Consider the following 19,694-nt stretch of genomic DNA (forward strand, 5'->3'; position numbering starts at 1 on the left):
GTAAATATACACATATATTATACATATATATATATGTAACCAAAGCTTAGAATCGGAACCTAGAAAGAAATAGGAGACATCGGATCTTAAAAGTTCCTAAGTTATATCTTAGAGGTTCCACAATCGAGACTTAGCTGGGGACTCACCTCATAATCGACTCACAAGAGAGGAAATTTAGCTAATATATATATATATGTATATATGTATATTCGTACATATATATATAATTGCAATGTAAATGTGTAAAGGAGAAATCCAAGTCTCACCTCCCAAGGTAGACAAAGAGAGAAGGTTAAAGCTTACCTGATCCAACCTTAGCTAAATCCTTGGACGGAATTAGAAAGAACCATTCCTATTCTAATTATGATAAATACTATCATATTTATATTTACTAGTACAAAGCATCGACAATGCACCTTGTTCTTACACATGGCTTACTAACGTACTCCAGAACATTCTAAACCTAGTATTGTCATGATGAGTACTGGGCCAGGGTCCATTACTGATATGGCCCAAATTATGAGGAAACCCAATCTGACAGCCTATAAATACCCTCATCATTGGTTGTCAGATTCATTCCATACACATTCTCTCATTCACACACACATTTATAATATTCTCTGCAACCATAGAGAGTGTACAGCAGCAGCAGTACATTCATATTCATCAACATTCATATCAATCAATCATTATATCAAAATCATATTACATCCATATCCTCCATAGATCGATATATCTCTATGGGAAAATCATCTTACACCTTAGATTCGCCAAGAATTTATAAGGTTTGCACTTCTTAGTAGGAGATTTTGATTATTTCCGTGGTTAAACCCTCCTTATAATTGAGCTTTTCATTCTCATGCTCAAACAAACAGAATGTACGAAAGGGGGAACTAGTGAACTCACAGTGATCTGGTACAAGCACAGTTTATAAGCATAGAGAACAAGCACAGAGATAAATAAGTTATATCTACCAAGATCCAAGCACGTCTTGATGGAAGCCTAAGTACATTTTATTGATCATAAATAAGTACGCATATTAGTTCATGTGATTAGTTATTCACTGAAATGCCCTTGATGAACTGATGATTTGGTCCTTTGAAGATCTTTGAACGTTTCGACTCAAAAGAGTTTGAATGAACTTTAAGTACTCGAACTGAACATCTTTGAACTCACACATAAGTGATTACCATGTTAATGAGTTGAACGTATCTTTAATAATGAACTTTATCTTTAAGAACTCGATTTAGTTGTTCATAGAACTCGTACTTTAGTAATTAAGATAGAACATGTCTTTAGTGTACTCAATTAGGGTTTGCACAATGTACGTAGTTCTAGGTCGTTTTAGGAACTAGCTTTATTGTCAAAGTGTAGCCTTGAATGCGATTAATCAAATGATAATGGAGCTGAGGATTGATTTGAGGATTAAGCACATGATTAGATCGTTTTAAGTTCAAGTATAATAAGTTATACAACAAGTTCGAGTTGCTTTCTGGTTGCACAAGGTCGTTCTAGGGTTTTCAATGTCCAAGATCGTTTTAAGGCTGGCTCAGGATTGTCCCAATGTTGGCTCAAGATCGTCCTATTTGACTAGCACAAGATCGTCCTATTTGACAAGCAAAAGATCGTTTCAGATGTCTAAGTGCAAGATCGTTTCAAATACATGGTTCAAGATTGTTTTAGGTACATGTTCAAGATTGTTTCAGTAATGGTAGCTCAAGATCGTTTCATTATCAAGCTAGGATCGTTTCATTTCCAAGAACAAGAACAAAGTACAAGGTCGTTTCTAGTTGGAGAACAAGTGTTTGAGCGAAACCGATCTAAAGGATTAGTTACCCAATAAGTGAACCAACAACATCACAACACCACACAAGATGAAACGAGCAAGCACAAGGTACCAAAGTGGGCTGCCCTAGGACGGTCTTGGGACCAAGATCGTCCTAGAGCCAAGAACAAGGTCGTCCCAGCCTTCAAGAGCAAGCACGAGCACCACAAGGAGGTCTAGATCGATTTCCGAACTTGTTTGGACATAGCACTAATACATATATTCACAATAACACTAACCAATGACACTTTTAATGATTTCAAGACCATTTATAACATGAACAAGTCGTGGCACTCAAGAACAAGTTTTACCTTCACTTTCTAAAATGAGTTTCGTAGATTAAAGCATGTTATGACCCAAATTTGTTCACACAAATGTTGTTAAACACATTTAGACACAAACCCATTAACTATTAACACGATTTTCAATCAAAATTGGACCAAATCATCAAGAACATGAACTTAAAAAAGTACACTTTTAATTTGATCAAAAGCTCATAAAATGTTGTTGTTACCTGAGATTTGATTCAAGAAGTATGTTTTGATTATCACAAGGATGCTAATAGTACAAACGATTTTGATTTAACAATCCAAAATCAAGAGATGCTTCATGTGTGTGTTTTGGTGGCTGCAAGTGTGTGTTTTAGAAAGAGAGAGAAGAAAGATGGAAGAAGATGAATAGTAATTCTTTCTATCTCTAAGGTTTCCATCTCCTTCTATTTATACATTCCCATAATAAATGAACTCAATAAATGCAAGGACTATTGCGAACATTTTGAATTAGAACTTTTATGAACACGAACGTTTACGAACCGAACTTTAATATTTTATTGTACTTAATCATGAACTCGTCATATAAATCAGGATTTAAGATCGAATTGACCTTCATATAAGGACATAATTTAGGTCTAAAGCACGTCAAGAACTTAAATAAATTGAACTGTCTAGCCGTTCTAGTGGTGAAAGTACGTTTCAAAGAACTTATTTAGAACATTTCTAAGACAGTTGTTACATTCTCCCCCACTTGTAGGATTTCGTCCTCGAAATTAAGAGTCTTGCCGATCAAAAAGATGAGGGTACTTTTTCTTAATGAAGTCCTCGCGTTCCCAGGTGTCATTATACCCATGTCTAGCACTCCAACGTACACGAACTAGTGGTACTTTGCTCTGTCTAGTCTGTTTAGCATCTCTATCAATGATCTCGATGGGCTCTTCAGTGAACTCGAGCCCTTCGTCTATATGAACATCCTTAACAGGGATGACAGTCGGGTCGTCAGCCAAGCACTTCTTTAAATTGGACACGTGAAATGTGTCATGAACATTGCCAAGTTCTAGAGGTAGTTCCAGCTTGTACGCAACTGGTCCCACACGTTTAATGATCTTATAAGGTCCGATGTACCGAGGCGCCAATTTGCCTTTCTTGCCGAAACGGGCAGTACCTTTCCATGGGGAAACTTTTAATAGAACTTTATCGCCTACTTGGAACTCTAAAGGTTTACGGCGTTTGTCCGCATAGGACTTTTGTCTGTCTTGAGTAGCTTTAAGCTTTTCTTTGATAACAACGATTTTGTCTATAGTGAACTGTACGACTGAGAGCTTCATCCAGCTCCTTTCACCGGCGTCTAGCCAACAAAGTGGTGATCTGCACTTACGCCCATATAAGGCCTCGAACGGTGCACACTGAATACTAGTGTGATAGCTGTTATTGTATGAGAACTCGATCAAGGGAAGATGTTTATCCCAACTTCCTCTGAACTCTAATGCACAAGAACGGAGCATGTCCTCCAAGGTCTGAATAGTACGTTCGCTTTGTCTGTCTGTCTGCGGATGATAATTGGTGCTCAAGTTAAGTCTAGTACCTAAAGCTTCTTGAAGTGACTACCAAAAGTCAGATGTGAACCGAGGATCTCCATCGGACACAATTGATAAAGGGACACCGTACTTGGTCACAATATCGTCTATATAAATCTCAGCGAGTCTCTCCAGTGAATAGTCATTACGAATTGGAAGAAAACGAGCTGATTTCGTCAGTCTGTCTACTATAACCCCAATGGAGTTATGGTTGCCTTTTGTACGAGGTAGTTTCATGATGAAGTCCATGGTAATATCTTCCCACTTCCACACCGGGACTTCTAATTGTTTCAACAAACCGGAAGGTTTCGGATGTTCGATCTTAACTTTAGAACATGTCAGGCATCTGCTGACGTACTCATAGATCTCTCTTTTCATCCCAGGCCACCAATAGTCTAGTTTCAAGTTCTTGTACATCTTGTCTGTGCCCAGATGAATCGAGTACCTAGAACTGTGAGCTTCCTACATGATGATTTCTCTAACACCATTAACTACAGGGATCCAAACTCGGTTCTTGAACTTCTTGACTCCTTCATTATCGACTTCAAGTTCTTGAACGATTGGGCCTAACCGTTCTGCCTTTAGGTTTTCTGGCCTCAATCCAATCTCTTGATCTGCGATCACACGTTGTTTTAAGTCTGTACGGTCTGCTTCCTTGATAGATAAGATTTTGACTCGTTCTTTTCTGCTTAGAGCATCGGCTACTACATTCGCTTTTCCAGGATGGTACTTGATGTCACAATCGTAATCACTTAATAATTCCACCCAACGCCTTTGTCTCATGTTCAGTTCTTTCTGGTTGTACACATGTTGCAAGCTCTTATGATCGGTGGAGATAGTACATTTAGTTCCGTACAAGTAGTGCCTCCAAATCTTTAGGGCAAAAACAACTGCACCAAGTTCTAGATCGTGGGTGGTATAGTTCTTTTCATGCACTTTGAGTTATCTGGATGCGTAGGCGATCACTTTGCCTCTTTGCATCAGTACATAGCCTAGTCCTTGATTTAAAGCGTCACAGTACACGACAAAGTCTTCGGTGCCTTCTGGTAAAGCTAGAACAGGTGCTTCACACACTCTATCTTTTAGGATTTGGAACGCTCGTTCTTGTTGTTCACCCCAAATAAAGTCTTTGGTCTTTTGAGTCACTTGAGTCAAGGGTAGTGCGATCTTAGAGAAGTTCTCGATAAAACGACGATAATAGCCAACTAGCCCAAGAAAACTACGAACTTCAGTAGGAGCCTTCGGAGCCTCCCACTTTTTAATGGCTTTAATCTTGGCCGGGTCGACATGAATGCCTTGTTCGTTTATGACGTGGCCGAGGAACTGTACTTGGCGAAGCCAGAACTCGCACTTAGAGAACTTAGCGTACAACTCTTCTTCTCGAAGAAGTTGAAGAATAGAACGTAAATGTTGTTCATGATCAGTCTTGTTCCGAGAGTACACGAGTATGTCGTTAATGAACACAATGACAAATTTGTCTAAGAATGGACGACAGACACGATTCATTAAGTCGATAAAGATCGTTGGAGCATTAGTCAGACCAAATGGCATAACGAGAAATTCGTAATGACCATAACGAGTACGAAAAGCTGTCTTTGGGACGTCACCATCTAAACACGGATCTGGTGATAACCCGAACGTAGATCGATCTTAGAGAAGTACGAGGCACCTTGCAATTGATCAAACAAATCGTCTATGCGAGGTAGGGGATACCGGTTCTTAACGGTTAATTTGTTCAGTTCACGATAGTCTATGCACATTCTCATGGAGCCATCTTTCTTTTTAACGAACAAGATCGGTGCTCCCCAAGGGGATGAACTAGGAAGAATAAGATCAATATTGAACTCGACTTGTCTAACAGGTGGGATACCCGGTAAGTTGACAGGGAAGACATCTGGGAAATCCCGAACAATGGGGATATCTTGAACTTTCAGTTCTTTAGCACTTTTATCAATGACATGAGCTAGGTACACAAGATGATCTTTCTTGTCCAAGTACTTACGGAATTTCATGGCTGTGACAATATTAAGTTTGTTCGTGGACTTATCGCCTTGTACGATCAAGATCTCGCCGTTCTAGAGCGGTATATGAAGTGATTTCTCGTGGCAACAAATAGTCGCGTGGTGTTTGGATAGACAACCCATTCCCACGATAATGTCAAAGCTACTAATCTCGACAGGGATTAGGTCAATTGTAAAGTTCTTGTCTACTAAGATCAAAGGACAGTCTAGAGCAATTTCGTTAGTGTCGTACTTTTGGCCATTTGCGTATTCTACCACATACTTATCATTTAGTTTGCCAGTTATCATGTCAGTCTTAGCTTTAAAGTCTAATGCAACAAAGCTACGTTCAACACCGGAGTCAAATAGTACGGAAACATAATGATCGTTTAGAAGAAAAGTATCTGTCACAACCCGAGGGTTCTGACGAGCTTCCTCAACGTTCAGAGCAAAAACACGGGCGTTAGCTGGGCCTTGCTGGTTTTGCTGTTGTTGATGGTTCTGCTGGTTCTGGTTCCTTGGCCCGCGTGGATAAGCAACACGCTGAACTTGGGCGTTCTGGATCTGGTTCTGATTTCTTTGAACTGGGACAGCAGGTGGTAGTGGAGGTCTGGCATTTCTGACTGGAGGATTTCTGTTGACTGGCGGTGGGTTGTTTCTGATCAAGTTCACTGAGATAGCATTACAGTACTTAGCCAAGTGCCCAATTCCTTGGCACTTATAGCAGACAGGACAAGCACCAGTGTGATGAAGGTTGCAGCGAGTGCACTTAGGATAAGCTCCAGAATATCTAGTTGGTTCAGGCACTGCGGTCACCGCATAGTTCTTCAAGATCTTCCCCTTCTTACTTAGGGGCTCAACTTTCTTCTCCACCACTTCTTCAGCCTTCCTCTTCCCCTTCTCAACATTCTCACTCAAACCTTCTGATCTGATAATATCTTTGGTCAAGGTCTTAGCCAGTACAGTGGCTCTTGACATGGTCTTGGGGCCTTTACTGGTGAGGTCACGACGGATCTCTGGAATCAAGCCCCAAATGAAACGATCAATCTTCTTTTCTTCAGTAGACGCCAAATGTGGCACAAGTCTGGCAAGCTCATTAAACCTCAAAATTTACTTCTCAATCTCCAACCCTTCCATCTTCAAATCCCGATACTCTTGTTCTAGTTCTTGCAAGGCATCTTTGGTACAGAATTCAGCTCGCATCATCTTCTGAAGTTCCTCCCAGGTGTAAGCATAAGCGGACTTCCTGCCAATAGTGGTGACGATGCCAGTCCACCAAGACCTAGCAGCTCCGTCAAACTGACTGGTCGCGTGCTCCACCATCTTATCTTTAGTAGTCTCAGTGTGGTACAAGGCTTCTTCCATGTTTTCAAACCACATCAACAGTTCTGCAGCACCTTTCTCCCCTGTATAGACTGGGGGTTTGAACTGAGTAAAGGTCTTGAACAAACACCCTCTGCTTCGGGTAACTCTACCTTCAGTGGTGGCTCGGGTGTTAATCTGACTAACACCATCAGAATCACTGTTCACCTCTTGGTTCTGTTCAGGTTCTTCTTGAGTTCTCTTGTTTTGGGTGGCTCTGGTAGTTCTAGCACCTTCAGTTAAAGGGATTTCCAGAATTTGAGCAACTTGAGTAGCAAGATTCGGCATCATCGCATTCATGCGGTCTGTGATGAGGTTCGCTACATCTTCTAGAGTGAAGTTGACAGTAGCATTAGCACTTGGTTCAGGTTCAGTCGGTTCAACAACGGGTGCAACCTTAGCTTTTCTTCCACGTTTAGCCAGCATCCTTCCTTATATCTCCTGATAAGACGGAAAATATGAACTCGATTACGTTTCGCACAAGTCTATAGCTCCAAGCACGTAGTACGTTAATAAATGATTGTCGTTAGTACAATATGTGAACAAGAACAGTCGTTGGTCGTACGATAAGGACCTATAGTCGTATAAGCTCTAAGGCCTATAGTCGAAGTACTAGCACAAATGTCTTAAGAGAACGAATGAACTAGAACTGATATGATCAAGAACGAGATTGCATGAAGTTCTTAATAGAGCTCTAAGAAATGGATGACACCTTCAATGACACACCTTGAGGTCCTAGGTGCTTTTACCGTAATTAAATGTAGTTGATCAGGTTACATCTAATTAGGGTAAGAGTACCTACTACTCAAACCGGTCATATAAAGGATCACCTCAGAGTGGATTCAAGTTACAGCTCGAGTTTTCCTTAGGAAAAAGCTCGGTGTTCACTATAACCTTGGCTACTGATACCAACTGTAACACCCCGCTAAAGCGGAAAATACGGGATGCACAGATAAGCACAATTGCACACAATACAAGTTCCAACACAGCCAATATCATTAAAAGAGGACAAAAGTACGATAGTTATTACAGAACAATTGTCTTTAAGAACCAATTTCTTGAACTGGACAAGCAAAGGAAGGTCTTCATAGCTCCTGATCTTAAACGCTCGAACAATCGCCAAATGAATGAGCTTAAAAGAGGAAGACTCCTATGCTAAAGAGATCTACTTAGCCTAGCCTGAAAAGCATGTAAGTTCAAAAGGTCAACTACAAAAGTAGTTGGTGAGATTCACATAAAGTACGTTTCAATTTACATATATGTATATATGTATAATAAGAACAAGATCACGAGATTTGTACATTGAACCAAAGTACTTTGTAATAGTATAAAGGAAGAACTAGGTCATAAGATCTGCACGTTTAATATAAGTACTTTATAATAGTGAGAACATTACAAGAACATATAATGAACTGTAATTATAAATTGTCACTGCTAACCCGATTGGCCAGAACTGAATTGTAATGCAAAGATATGCTCATAAAGTTCAAGTACGTCAAGTAAGATATAGGTCAGAACAAGAACAAGTAATATGCATTCTTCAGAACTGCGGAGAATGAAGGTGGGCCTACCCTAAACAGCGATGTCCATAATTACCTACGGTTCAATCCCTGAACTATGGGATATGAATTGATAGCAGTGAACAAGAATTGAACAAGTACAAGTACGAACTAGAACATGATAATGAACAAGTAGAATAGTATAAATGTATTTAAAGATCCTGCCCATTCAAGACTTAAATACTCTTTTAAACAGTTCAAGAATCATATCATAAGTAGTTCAAGATCATAAAATAGTACGTAAAATAGTTCAAGAACATATGTACAAGTACAAAATAATTTTCATGCTTTTCAGTCCCCGATAAAAGAACTTGAACAGAATGTACGAAAGGGGGAATTAGTGAACTCACAGTGATCTGGTACAAGCACAGTCTATAAGCACATAGAACAAGCACAAAGATAGATAAGTTATATCTACCAAGATCCAAGCACGTCTTGATGGAAGCCTAAATACATGTCATTGATCATAAATAAGTACGCATATTAGTTCATGTGATTAGTTATTCATTGAAATGTCCTTGATGAACTGATGATTTGGTCCTTTGAAGATCTTTGAACGTTTTGACTCAAAAGAGTTTGAATGAACTTTAAGTACTCGAACTGGACTCGAACTGAATGTCTTTGAACTCACACATAAGTGATTATCGTGTTAATGAGTTGAACGTGTCTTTAATAATAAACTTTAGCTTTAAGAACTCGATTTAGTTTTTCATAGAACTCGTACTTTAGTAATTAAGATAGAACATGTCTTTAGTGTACTCAATTAGGGTTTGCACAATGTACGTAGTTCTAGGTCATTTTTGGAACTAGCTTTATTGTCAAAGTGTAGCCTTGAATGTGATTAATCAAATGATAATGGAGCTGGGGATTGATTTGAGGATTAAGCACATGATTAGATCGTTTTAAGTTCAAGTATAATAAGTTATACAACAAGTTCGAGTTGCTTTCTGGTTGCACAAGGTCGTTCTAGGGGTTTCAATGTCCAAGATCGTTTTAAGGCTGGCTCAGGATTGTCCCAATGTTGGCTCAAGATCGTCCTATTTGACTAGCACAAGATCGTCCTATTCGACAAGCACAAGATCATTTCAGTTGTCTAAGTGCAAGATCGTTTCATATACACGGTTCAAGATCGTTTTAGGTACATGTTCAAGATCGTTTCAGTAATGGTAGCTCAAGATCGTTTCATTATCAAGCTAGGATCGTTTCATTTCGAAGAACAAGAAAAAAGTACAAGGTCGTTTCTAGTTGGAGAACAAGTGTTTGAGCGAAACCGATCCAAAGGATTAGTTACCCAATAAGTGAACCAACAACATCACAACACCACACAAGATGAAACGAGCAAGCACAAGGTACCAAAGTGGGCTGCCCTAGGACGGTCTTGGGACCAAGATCATCCTAGAGCCAAGAACAAGGTCGTCCCAGCCTTCAAGAGCAGGCATGAGCACCACAAGGAGGTCTAGATCGATTTCCGGACTTGTTTGGACATAGCACTAGTACATATATACACAATAACACTAACCAATAACACTTTTAATGATTTCAAGACACCATTTATAACATAAACAAGTCGTGGCACTCAAGAACAAGTTTTACCTTCACTTTCTAAAATGGGTTTCGTAGATTAAAGCATGTTATGACCCAAATTTGTTCACACAAATGTTGTTAAACACATTTAGACACAAACCCGTTAACTATTAACACGATTTTCAATCAAAACTGGACCAAATCATCAAGAACATGAACTTGAAAAAGTACACTTTTAATTTGATAAAAAACTCATAAAATGTTGTTGTTACCTGAGATTTGATTCAAGAAGTATGTTTTGATTATCACAAGGATGCTAAAAGTACAAACGATTTTGATTTAACAATCCAAAATGAAGAGATGCTTCGTGTGTGTGTTTTGGTGGCTGCAAGTGTGTATTTTAGAGAGAGAGAGGAAAGATGGAAGAAGATGAATAGTAATTCTTACTCTCTCTAAGGTTTCCATCTCCTTCTATTTATACATTCCCATAATAAATGAACTTAATAAATGCAAGGACTATTGCAAACATTTTGAACTAGAACTTTTATGAACACGAACGTTTACGAACCGAACTTTAATATTTTATCGTACTTAATCATGAACTCGTCATATAAATCAGGATTTAAGATCGAATTGACCTTCATATAAGCACATAATTTAGGTCTAAAGCACGTCAAGAACTTAAATAAATTGAACTGTCTAGCCGTTTTAGTGGCGAAAGTAAGTTATAAAGAACTTATTTAGAACATTTCTAAGACGGTTGTTACAGGGAGGTGCCAGACCCCACTGCGGCGTAGTGAAAAGTTGCTGAACCAGAGATTCTTCGTCAACTTCAAACGCTTATAACTTTTGATCCGTAAGTCCAATCGAGTCATATGACCTATCGTTGGAATCATATAAGAGTCTACTTTCTTGTAGTAACATTCATTTTTCATGAATCTTTCTCCATTTTTAAAAATGTAGAGTCGAATGTGTCTTGTACTTACTCGGGAAAACGGTTAGACGTCTAAGAGTTGTGACTCGATCTTAATCTTACCAAACCAACTTGTTTAGGATTATAGAAGCTAACTTTGATGATAATATGATATTTATTTCTAGGTTGCGGACTCGTAGCGGTTGTTGAGCATTTATAACTCTTTATTAACTCGTAATCATAGCTTGGAAGCCAAGGTGAGTTCCGTAGTTCCCTACTCGCTTGAGATTTGGGCTGGAAAGTGCATCCTTACGTGTTTAATTGTTTGATTGATTTATTGATGGTTGATGATTTTATTTAATTTTTTTTTCACTCGTTATGAATTCAAAGATAAAATTTGATGAGTTGTTTGATGGATTATGCACGTGTTTGGAATATTGTGGTTATTTAGGATAAATATACATACATGGAAGTCGACTTCGCTTTCAAAAGGTTTGAGATGTGGTGGGAAGGCTGCGGGTGACCCTGTATACAAGCATCAAGGTTTGAAACTAAACCCTCTTAAGTGTATGTATGTATAGTTTGGTTTGTTGATGATTGATGAGATGTACGTATCCCCAAGCTATGGGAAATGTGAGCGAGAACGTACGTGCCCCTTTTGTATGGGAAACGTGTGCGAGGCTGTTCGCTCCCCGGGGAACGTAAACACGCATACGTACTGATGTGGTTATTGATGAGACGCAAGCACCCCAAGCTAATGGGAAACGTGAGCGAGAACGTACGCACCCCTTTTATATGGGAAACGTGTGCGAGGCCGTTCGCTCCCCGGGGACTTGTACATTTTTGATGATGGTTGAGAGGCACACAATATACACTCATGCATTTGCTTGATCATGTCGCATGTACATATACTTTATGCATTCCTTATTGCTTCGCATACTCTTTGATGTTGATATTACTCATGCATAATTGTGACACGCATGTCTCATTCTTGTTGATACATTCTTGTCTTGTTAAGTGATGAGGTTTACTTTCAGTTACCTATCTTGGTTGATGTTGAGCCTTATAAAGGCTACTTGTAAGCCTTTACTTACCTTACTTACTTATCGTGATATTTGTCGGTGAACCATCACTACGAACTAACCAACCTAGTGTTGACCTTGTTTAGTGCACTTTTCAGGTATTCGTGTGAAGTTGGAGTATTGATGGCTACTTGTTGTTCCTGCTAGAGCTTGGATCCGTGATCCGTTGTCCACTTAGGGTTCATGTTTAGTATTATGAAATTAGTTGTAATGACCCGTTTTATTTCTCAGTCATGACTTCTTGTTTACTTTGTATCTTGTACCTTAAATGTTGGCTTGGATTCACCGAATCCTCTATTTGCATGTAGTTATGTTCTACGATAATTCCACTGTGTGCTATATAATTTCAGTGATATTTCGGGCTCTAGCCCAGGGTGTTACAGATCTGAATTTAACACAATGTGTTTTTAATCTTTTTAGAAAACACATTGTGTTAAGTTTACATCACAGTGTATTCGAACAATTTTCTTATTTTCACGTGCTATCTAAAATACACTGTGATTTAAACCTAACACAATGTGTTTTTAGATTACACAATAAAAACACATTGTATTTTTTGAAAACATAACTAAAACACATTGTGTGATATTCAAATCACAATATGTTTTGACCAGTTTTCTAGTTTTAGCTTTCAAATCAATATTTCACATATTATTATAACTCAAACGTTAAAATACTAACAGATGTTAAGGAAACATTGGTACATTATTATAACTCAAACATTAAAATACAAATAGAAAATAAAATCTCACACACGATAACTTCACTGAGCATTCAAACAATCTTTTGCCAAGTAACTTGACTTATTTTTCAATGTCACGATAAGCAACCATTATTCAGAAAAATCGTAGAAACTTATGTAGCAATAGCATCAACAAGAAGACACTTGATATGATTAATGAGCTCGGGTCCAACATGCGTGAAATGGTCTTTATTCTTATAGAGGACATCCATGACACGTGCCAAATTGATCACACGCATGATTATAGGTAATTCAACATCTTTACAAGTGATGGACTCTTTGTTCATTTCTTTCCAAGCATCTTCAACTTTCTTAGTAAACAAATCATGGACATGTTGCTCACTAACATCATATTCCTTCATGTAGCACTGAATGCTAGAAGCAACATGCATTCTCTCTTGCTCTTCCTGAATTACCATTGAAATTAAACTTTAAAACTAGCACCAGTCCATTATAAAAAGTGCAGTTCAAAGAAAAAAGAAAAATGAATATCGAAGTTAATTAATATATAATTCATCCCCTCAAATGAAGTAACCTTAACGTAAGTAGCACCTAAATTTTTGAGGCTTGGTTTCATGCATAGTTCTTCCAATTCAAATATATAGCATAAGGTTTATGTGAGAACTGTTCACATATGAACATAGTAATTATTATGTATAACTTAATTGATCTGTTTATATGTGAACAAATTTGTTCACTTATACAGTCACATATGAACATCAAGTTATTATTTAAAAGTTCTCATGGTTTTTCCGATCTAAATGGTTCTCACATGAATCTTTACTTTATATAATATAACTCTTATTTTGAGAAATTTTTTTTCTCTCCAAAAGTCATGAAAACTCCTAAAATACATACACACACACAAATATATATATATATATATATATATTTAGCATGCATAAGATCGAGAAGAGTTGGATCTACCTTGTAGGTGACAAGATCATCCATTGTCCTACAAAGCACACAACAAGATTTGGCAAGGGGAGGCATAGTGAGAGCCCATTTGAATGTTTCATCCGTGATTATATCACCCATGGCGGCAAAACTTGCTATCAGGGTGAATTTGTATCCGCTACTAACAACTGTGATTTCTTTGTGCTCTTCCATTGTTGGTATATACCTTTCATTTGCCCATTTGGCTTCTTTCAAATAGCAGCCAACGTATTCCATCATCTGCAAATAACAAATTTTGACAAATTATGACTAGAAACCGTATCATTATTTCTCTTAAAATAAAGTAGAAACTTACACAAAATTTCTGATTTAAACCCCAAAAAGATACCTAACAATGTACTTAAGTGTAACAAACAAATACACAGATCATAACAACTGAAACTCATTAACAACTTACTGCTTCTCTAATATAGTTAAGATGATGTGCTTTTCCCATCTTTTTCAAAATCCCTTCCATATCTTCATATATATTCAAGAGCATTTGGTATACCAACTTCATTTTTTCTGGAAGACCCTCCAAGGATGTATATGACCACCTAAGAAGAACTTATTATCGGTAACTAAAGAATTTGACAAAACAAAGTTTCAGCTTTTAATTACTTCATTGTGGAGCTGTATTGACACATGAACACCCACAAGATAATTATGGCATCATTAAATATAGATAACACAAGTAATTCACATAATGAGGAGTTGAATTCATGATTTCAAGTCAATAACTAATTGCCGTAGGATAAAATTCTACTTATGAAACTTTAAGCGTAGCCACATATTATGGTGTTCACATAATCATTCTTTGTCATTGCTGGGTAACATATTTTCTTAAAACAAAAAGTGTCAAGTCTTAAATAAATGAGGAATGTGAAAACGAACAGTGAGAAATTTTAACCGAAATTATTGTTAACTAGTTATGTTACCCGGGCTTTGTCCCGGGAGATATAACGTTGCTTTAAAAAATTTTATACAGGGGATATACATTCGTTTGTTTCTTATTTAAACGCGAGTCTGAATATTAACGTAAGATATAATAATCATTTACATGATCAATTCTATGAAGATGTGAAGAAATAAGAAAAACGAATGTTAGAAAAATGGACAATAGTCACAATGCTAATTTGACAAAAAAAACCGTCACGCCTATTAGAAAAAATAGACCTGATTTGCATCAGTTTTTGTAACTTTCTTCAGACGCTAAAATAGCATCTAATGATTGTTAACACCCGTTTGAGAAAAGAACCCGACTCCCTATTAGAAAGGAAGGACCTGATTTGCAACCGTTATTGTTACTTCTGTTAAACACCCAAAGAGAACTTAACGGCCATTAGCGCGTGTTAAAGTTTTTTAAAACTTTTAAACGACGCGGACTAATATTGCAGGATTTTAAAGACAAGCCGGGGCTAATATTGCTAAAAATATGTTCAGCACGTAAATCAATTCACGCAATTAATATCTATATAGAGAATAATGATCCTTAACACGACCAACTTTTAACCGTATACCATCAAATGGTTATATAACATGTTGTAAGTTGTTGTACAATATAATTATATTATACATATTTGGTGGTGTACGGGTAAAAAGTATTGGTGTATAAATCATTACCCAATTACTACCTTTGAAGTGCTTCGGTAAACTTCACAAGTTCCTCATAGGTACCATAAGCATCATACGTGTCATCAAGAAGTGTTTCCATCGAAAGAATTTTTGCCAAGAACATTCTCGATTCAGAATACTGAGGCTCATAGTACACGCCTAATGACCAAAAGTAGCATTCAATTAGTCTATTTCTCGCATAAGATAAAATTGTAGGAACATCGAAGCCTTTCCACCACCTACAATATATAAAGTTTGGGTTAACTTTATTCTGAAACACTCAAAGCTTAATTTGTTCACAAAGAGCATGTAGAATTCACTCATTCAGTGTTGTATATATATATATGTTGAGAGAGTATGTATATATATATGGAGAATAAAGTGAATATATGAGTGTTAGATAAATAAGCTTAAGTATAGAACCTCTTACATACTAATTTTTTAATATTTATTGTATGATATATAAATAATTGGCCCATGTCTTTTATGGACTAAAAAATCAAGATTAGGAATCTAACAGCTACATATTCCCGTTCCTCATATATATATATATATATAGAGAGAGAGAGAAGGGGGGGGGGGGGGGGGGGGGTGGATAGATAGTTATATGTGAATACATGGAAAGTTGGTAAAGTTCTTTCTTATGCAGCGATTGAAGAAGGTTGAACCCCAGCTTGGCAAGCTTTAGTAATGACTCATTGTGAGAAGCCTTTTGTTGGTAGAAAGGTATGTAGCGTAATGCCTCAAGTCTCGGCAATGTTTTATGAACCGGTCGTGCTAGAACTTCTTGTATGTGCGAAGAGATGATAGAGCTACTTATAAGAGGATCATTAGCTATGTCATTAAGCCGACTTTTTGTATAAGCAAGAGCATCATCTAATATTACTTCTTCAGGAACCCTTAGATATGCGGCTTCATACAAATCAAGTAACCCTTGAATATCATTTTCCAAAGGATCCTTAAAAGCTCCATCTTTGTCCTTGTAGCTGTTGAAGACATCTGTTAATTTCATTTCACCGAAGAGGCCGTTAGCTAGGTTCTTTTGCATATCATATAATCGATGAACATATATATACACACACGTATATATACATTTATATACACGCATACTAACCACTTGAAACAAAATATCCATTTTGTCGCATGAGCCGAAACCAAATGGAAGGATTGTCGCCTTTCCAATGGTCACCATATGCATCATAGAAGTGCTGCAAGACTTGACCAATATCGTCTCTAAAGTAGTATGCAACACCCAGGCGTTGGATTGCATCAATCATTTTTAACAATTTCGCATGTTGTGTAGGAACGTTCAAAGTTTCCAAAATTTCTTTTTTTAGTCCTCCTTTCAATTCTTCTACTTGTTTTTCAAGCCCTGATAGATCTTCATCCTACATGTAAAAATAATAGCAACTATTAAAATTCTATTTTTGTTGTTACTAATACCCTAAATGCTCTTAAAATCACCTACACCAAAACTTCATCCCAAGAGACAATAGTCAGTACCAAGTGGCCAGGCTAAACCTCATTGGCAAAAAAAAAAAAAAAAGAATAATGGGGGTACCCTAGTCCCGTTACCACAATTAGATACCCATCAATTCACACATATAAGCCATACAATGCCGATACAACAACGATCACATCATAATTCTCGCATGATCTGAGCATCCTGAAGGAACAAACCTGTGTCTTTAAAACTTCACATATGAGCCTAGACTTCATTAATAATTGGTACCTTAAAGAAATTGATTTTTTTTACCAAACATAAATCAAACTTGAGACCTTAAGGTCACCAAGTGCTTCTCTTACTACTATTGTAATTAATATTGTAACTATAACGAAAATGATGGATTGAGCATTAATGATATGTTTACTTCAATTCATAGTTTATAACATTAAAATTAACGCTTACATAAATAAAAGGTTCTTATAATGGCATGTTGGTAATTGGTAGTTATTGAATTTGTAGTTAAAACAACCTTAAAAAATGATTAAATAATATTTATGCCTACCTCATAGGAAAGAAACTGGTCTCCCCAAACACTGGAAGGAAAGTTAGCAGTTGGGCGGACAACTTTTTCTGGTTTTAAAGACATCTTCCAATTGCGTTAATATATATTGATTATGTTGCTTGGATTCGAAAAAGATTTATAATGAATTTATAGAGAAATCGAGGCGGATGTTGGTCAATTGTGGAACACATTCATTTTACACTTGCCATGTGCAATGCTGTATCAAATTACAGCATATGTTTTTTTATCGATGGGTTAAATGCGCCGTAATGCAGTTAATTAATCTCAAAAAATTATTGTGTGCACGAACTCTAGGTTTGTTTTATTGTATTCAGGAAACTGTTTAAGAGTCTCATAGTAAACAAAAGTTACCGGGTAAGAAGTTAGTCAGACACCATTTTCACGTTGGCCCGTTTACTGCTTACGTGACATGCACACAATAACTTTTTGGGATTAGTTTATGCATACAATAAAAAAAATGATTTACATATTATAAGTAGGAAACCGGTTTCATGTTTACTATAACCATCTTTTCAAGTTTACTGAATACAATAAAACAACCATAAAGTTTGTGCACACAATAACTTTTTGTGATTAGTTGAGTAAATTTCGGCGCACTTATCCCTTTATTGATTTTAAGGAAAATTTGACGTTTTTACTCCTTTGAAAATTAACATCTTAGTCTGTTTTGTTATATTCTGATAGTAACTTTTTTTACCGTCCTATTTTAATTGTCCAAATTTAACTTCTTAAGTATTCTATCTTCAACTTTGACCGTAAATATTTTTGTTTATATTTTATAACATTTGATATAAAGTATATGAATGAATTGATTTATAAATATACTTTTCATTAATATGAATTTCATTAACTAATGTATAACATAAACAAAGATATTTACGGATAAAGTTTACAATAAAAGACTTAAAAAATAAAACTAAGACATTTAAAATGAGACAGAGAGAGTATTCAAGACTACTATGTTAGTTGATATCGAGATTATAAATTTTTTCCCCCTACGAGTCACGTTAGTAACTGATTAACAATCCCAAAATATCTTGATAGTCTTATCTGTAGGTTGATAAGAGATTTTGTTAGGAAACTTATTGGTTATTAAATTTTAGTTGTACATAACATAGACTGAATTAATGGGGAAAAAAAGTTGTTATGGTTATTAAATTTTAGTTGTCATTTAAGGTTCGTCACTAATTTTGTTTAGAGACAAAAAAATTATCTTTTTGGCCACTAATTTTGTTTAGTAACCAAGTTTAGTAACCTTCTTTTTTGATGATAACTAAATAAGGTTATCAGTTACCAAATTTTAGTTGTCACTAAACAAGGTCGTCACTAATCGACATTGTTCTTGTAGTGAATTAATATCATAAATAGTTTTTTATCTTGATGTTGCCATAGAAAATTTAACGATACGTAAAATTTATAACGCGTATAAGGTGGCTGACACACATAAACGATAAATATATATTACAAAAGCATATCATAAATGTAAAAAGGTACAAAACGAAAAGCAAAAGTCATAAAAAAAAAAAAACTAATTAAGAGGTATGAATCAACTCTTAAAATAATTATACTAACATGTATTACATCAATTAACTAACCCACACTACTCTTCATCGCTGCCATCACCATACCACCACCACATGGTGGTAAAAGTTAGAAAACACCTAAAGTTTGTTATAAGAGCTATAAAGTTAAAAACAAATGGGTGATTAAAGTTGAAAAATCCAAGAGTCTGGTGGCAAATGTTAGAAACCCTTAAAGTTTATATAAATGGTAGAAAGTTAAAAAAAAAAAAAAAAAATTGATGGCCAAATTTGAAGAACTCAAAAACTTAGTGGTAAATTTTACTATAGCTAAGCATGTTTTAAATTGTTTTTGTGAACAACTAATTACTTTTTATATGATATTATTTAGATTTCAAAAATCGGTGGATGGTTGGAGTTGACGATTACGGTAACAAGGAGGGTTATGTCTCAAAGGGTACACTTATCGTAGGGTTAGTGGTTACTTTTTATATGATATTGTTTAGATTTTAAAAATCGGTGGATAGTTGGTGTTGACGATTACGATAACAAGGAGGCTGTTGCCATTTTATTATGTCAGAAAGGGTACGTTTGTCGTAAAGTTAGTGGTTGTTGTAGTTAAAAGGTTAAATTTAAAGAATAGGTGAGTTTGTGGCTAAAACATAAAATTCAAAAGTTTTATGGTAACAATAAGAAAGTAAAAAGGTTGTGGTAAACAAAAATTGAAAAAAGTTATTT

The 19,694-nt window shown here is 36.3% G+C and overlaps 1 protein-coding gene across 1 annotated transcript; it reads right to left on the minus strand.

Annotated features, from left to right (window-relative positions):
• Window positions 1-12,969: 12,969 nt before the first annotated feature.
• Window positions 12,970-17,520, minus strand: LOC122607680 (alpha-isocomene synthase-like). The gene is made up of 7 exons (XM_043780700.1): window positions 17,416-17,520; window positions 16,521-16,794; window positions 16,024-16,405; window positions 15,427-15,645; window positions 14,211-14,349; window positions 13,784-14,032; window positions 12,970-13,263 (listed from the first exon to the last, which is right to left on the minus strand). Exons 1-7 carry the CDS (start codon window positions 17,497-17,499, stop codon window positions 12,970-12,972), a joined length of 1,641 nt encoding a protein of 546 aa, XP_043636635.1. The 5' UTR covers window positions 17,500-17,520.
• Between the last annotated feature and the right edge of the window lie 2,174 nt (window positions 17,521-19,694).

Source organism: Erigeron canadensis, chromosome 7, assembly GCF_010389155.1.
Source record: "Erigeron canadensis isolate Cc75 chromosome 7, C_canadensis_v1, whole genome shotgun sequence".
Lineage (NCBI taxonomy): Eukaryota > Viridiplantae > Streptophyta > Magnoliopsida > Asterales > Asteraceae > Erigeron > Erigeron canadensis.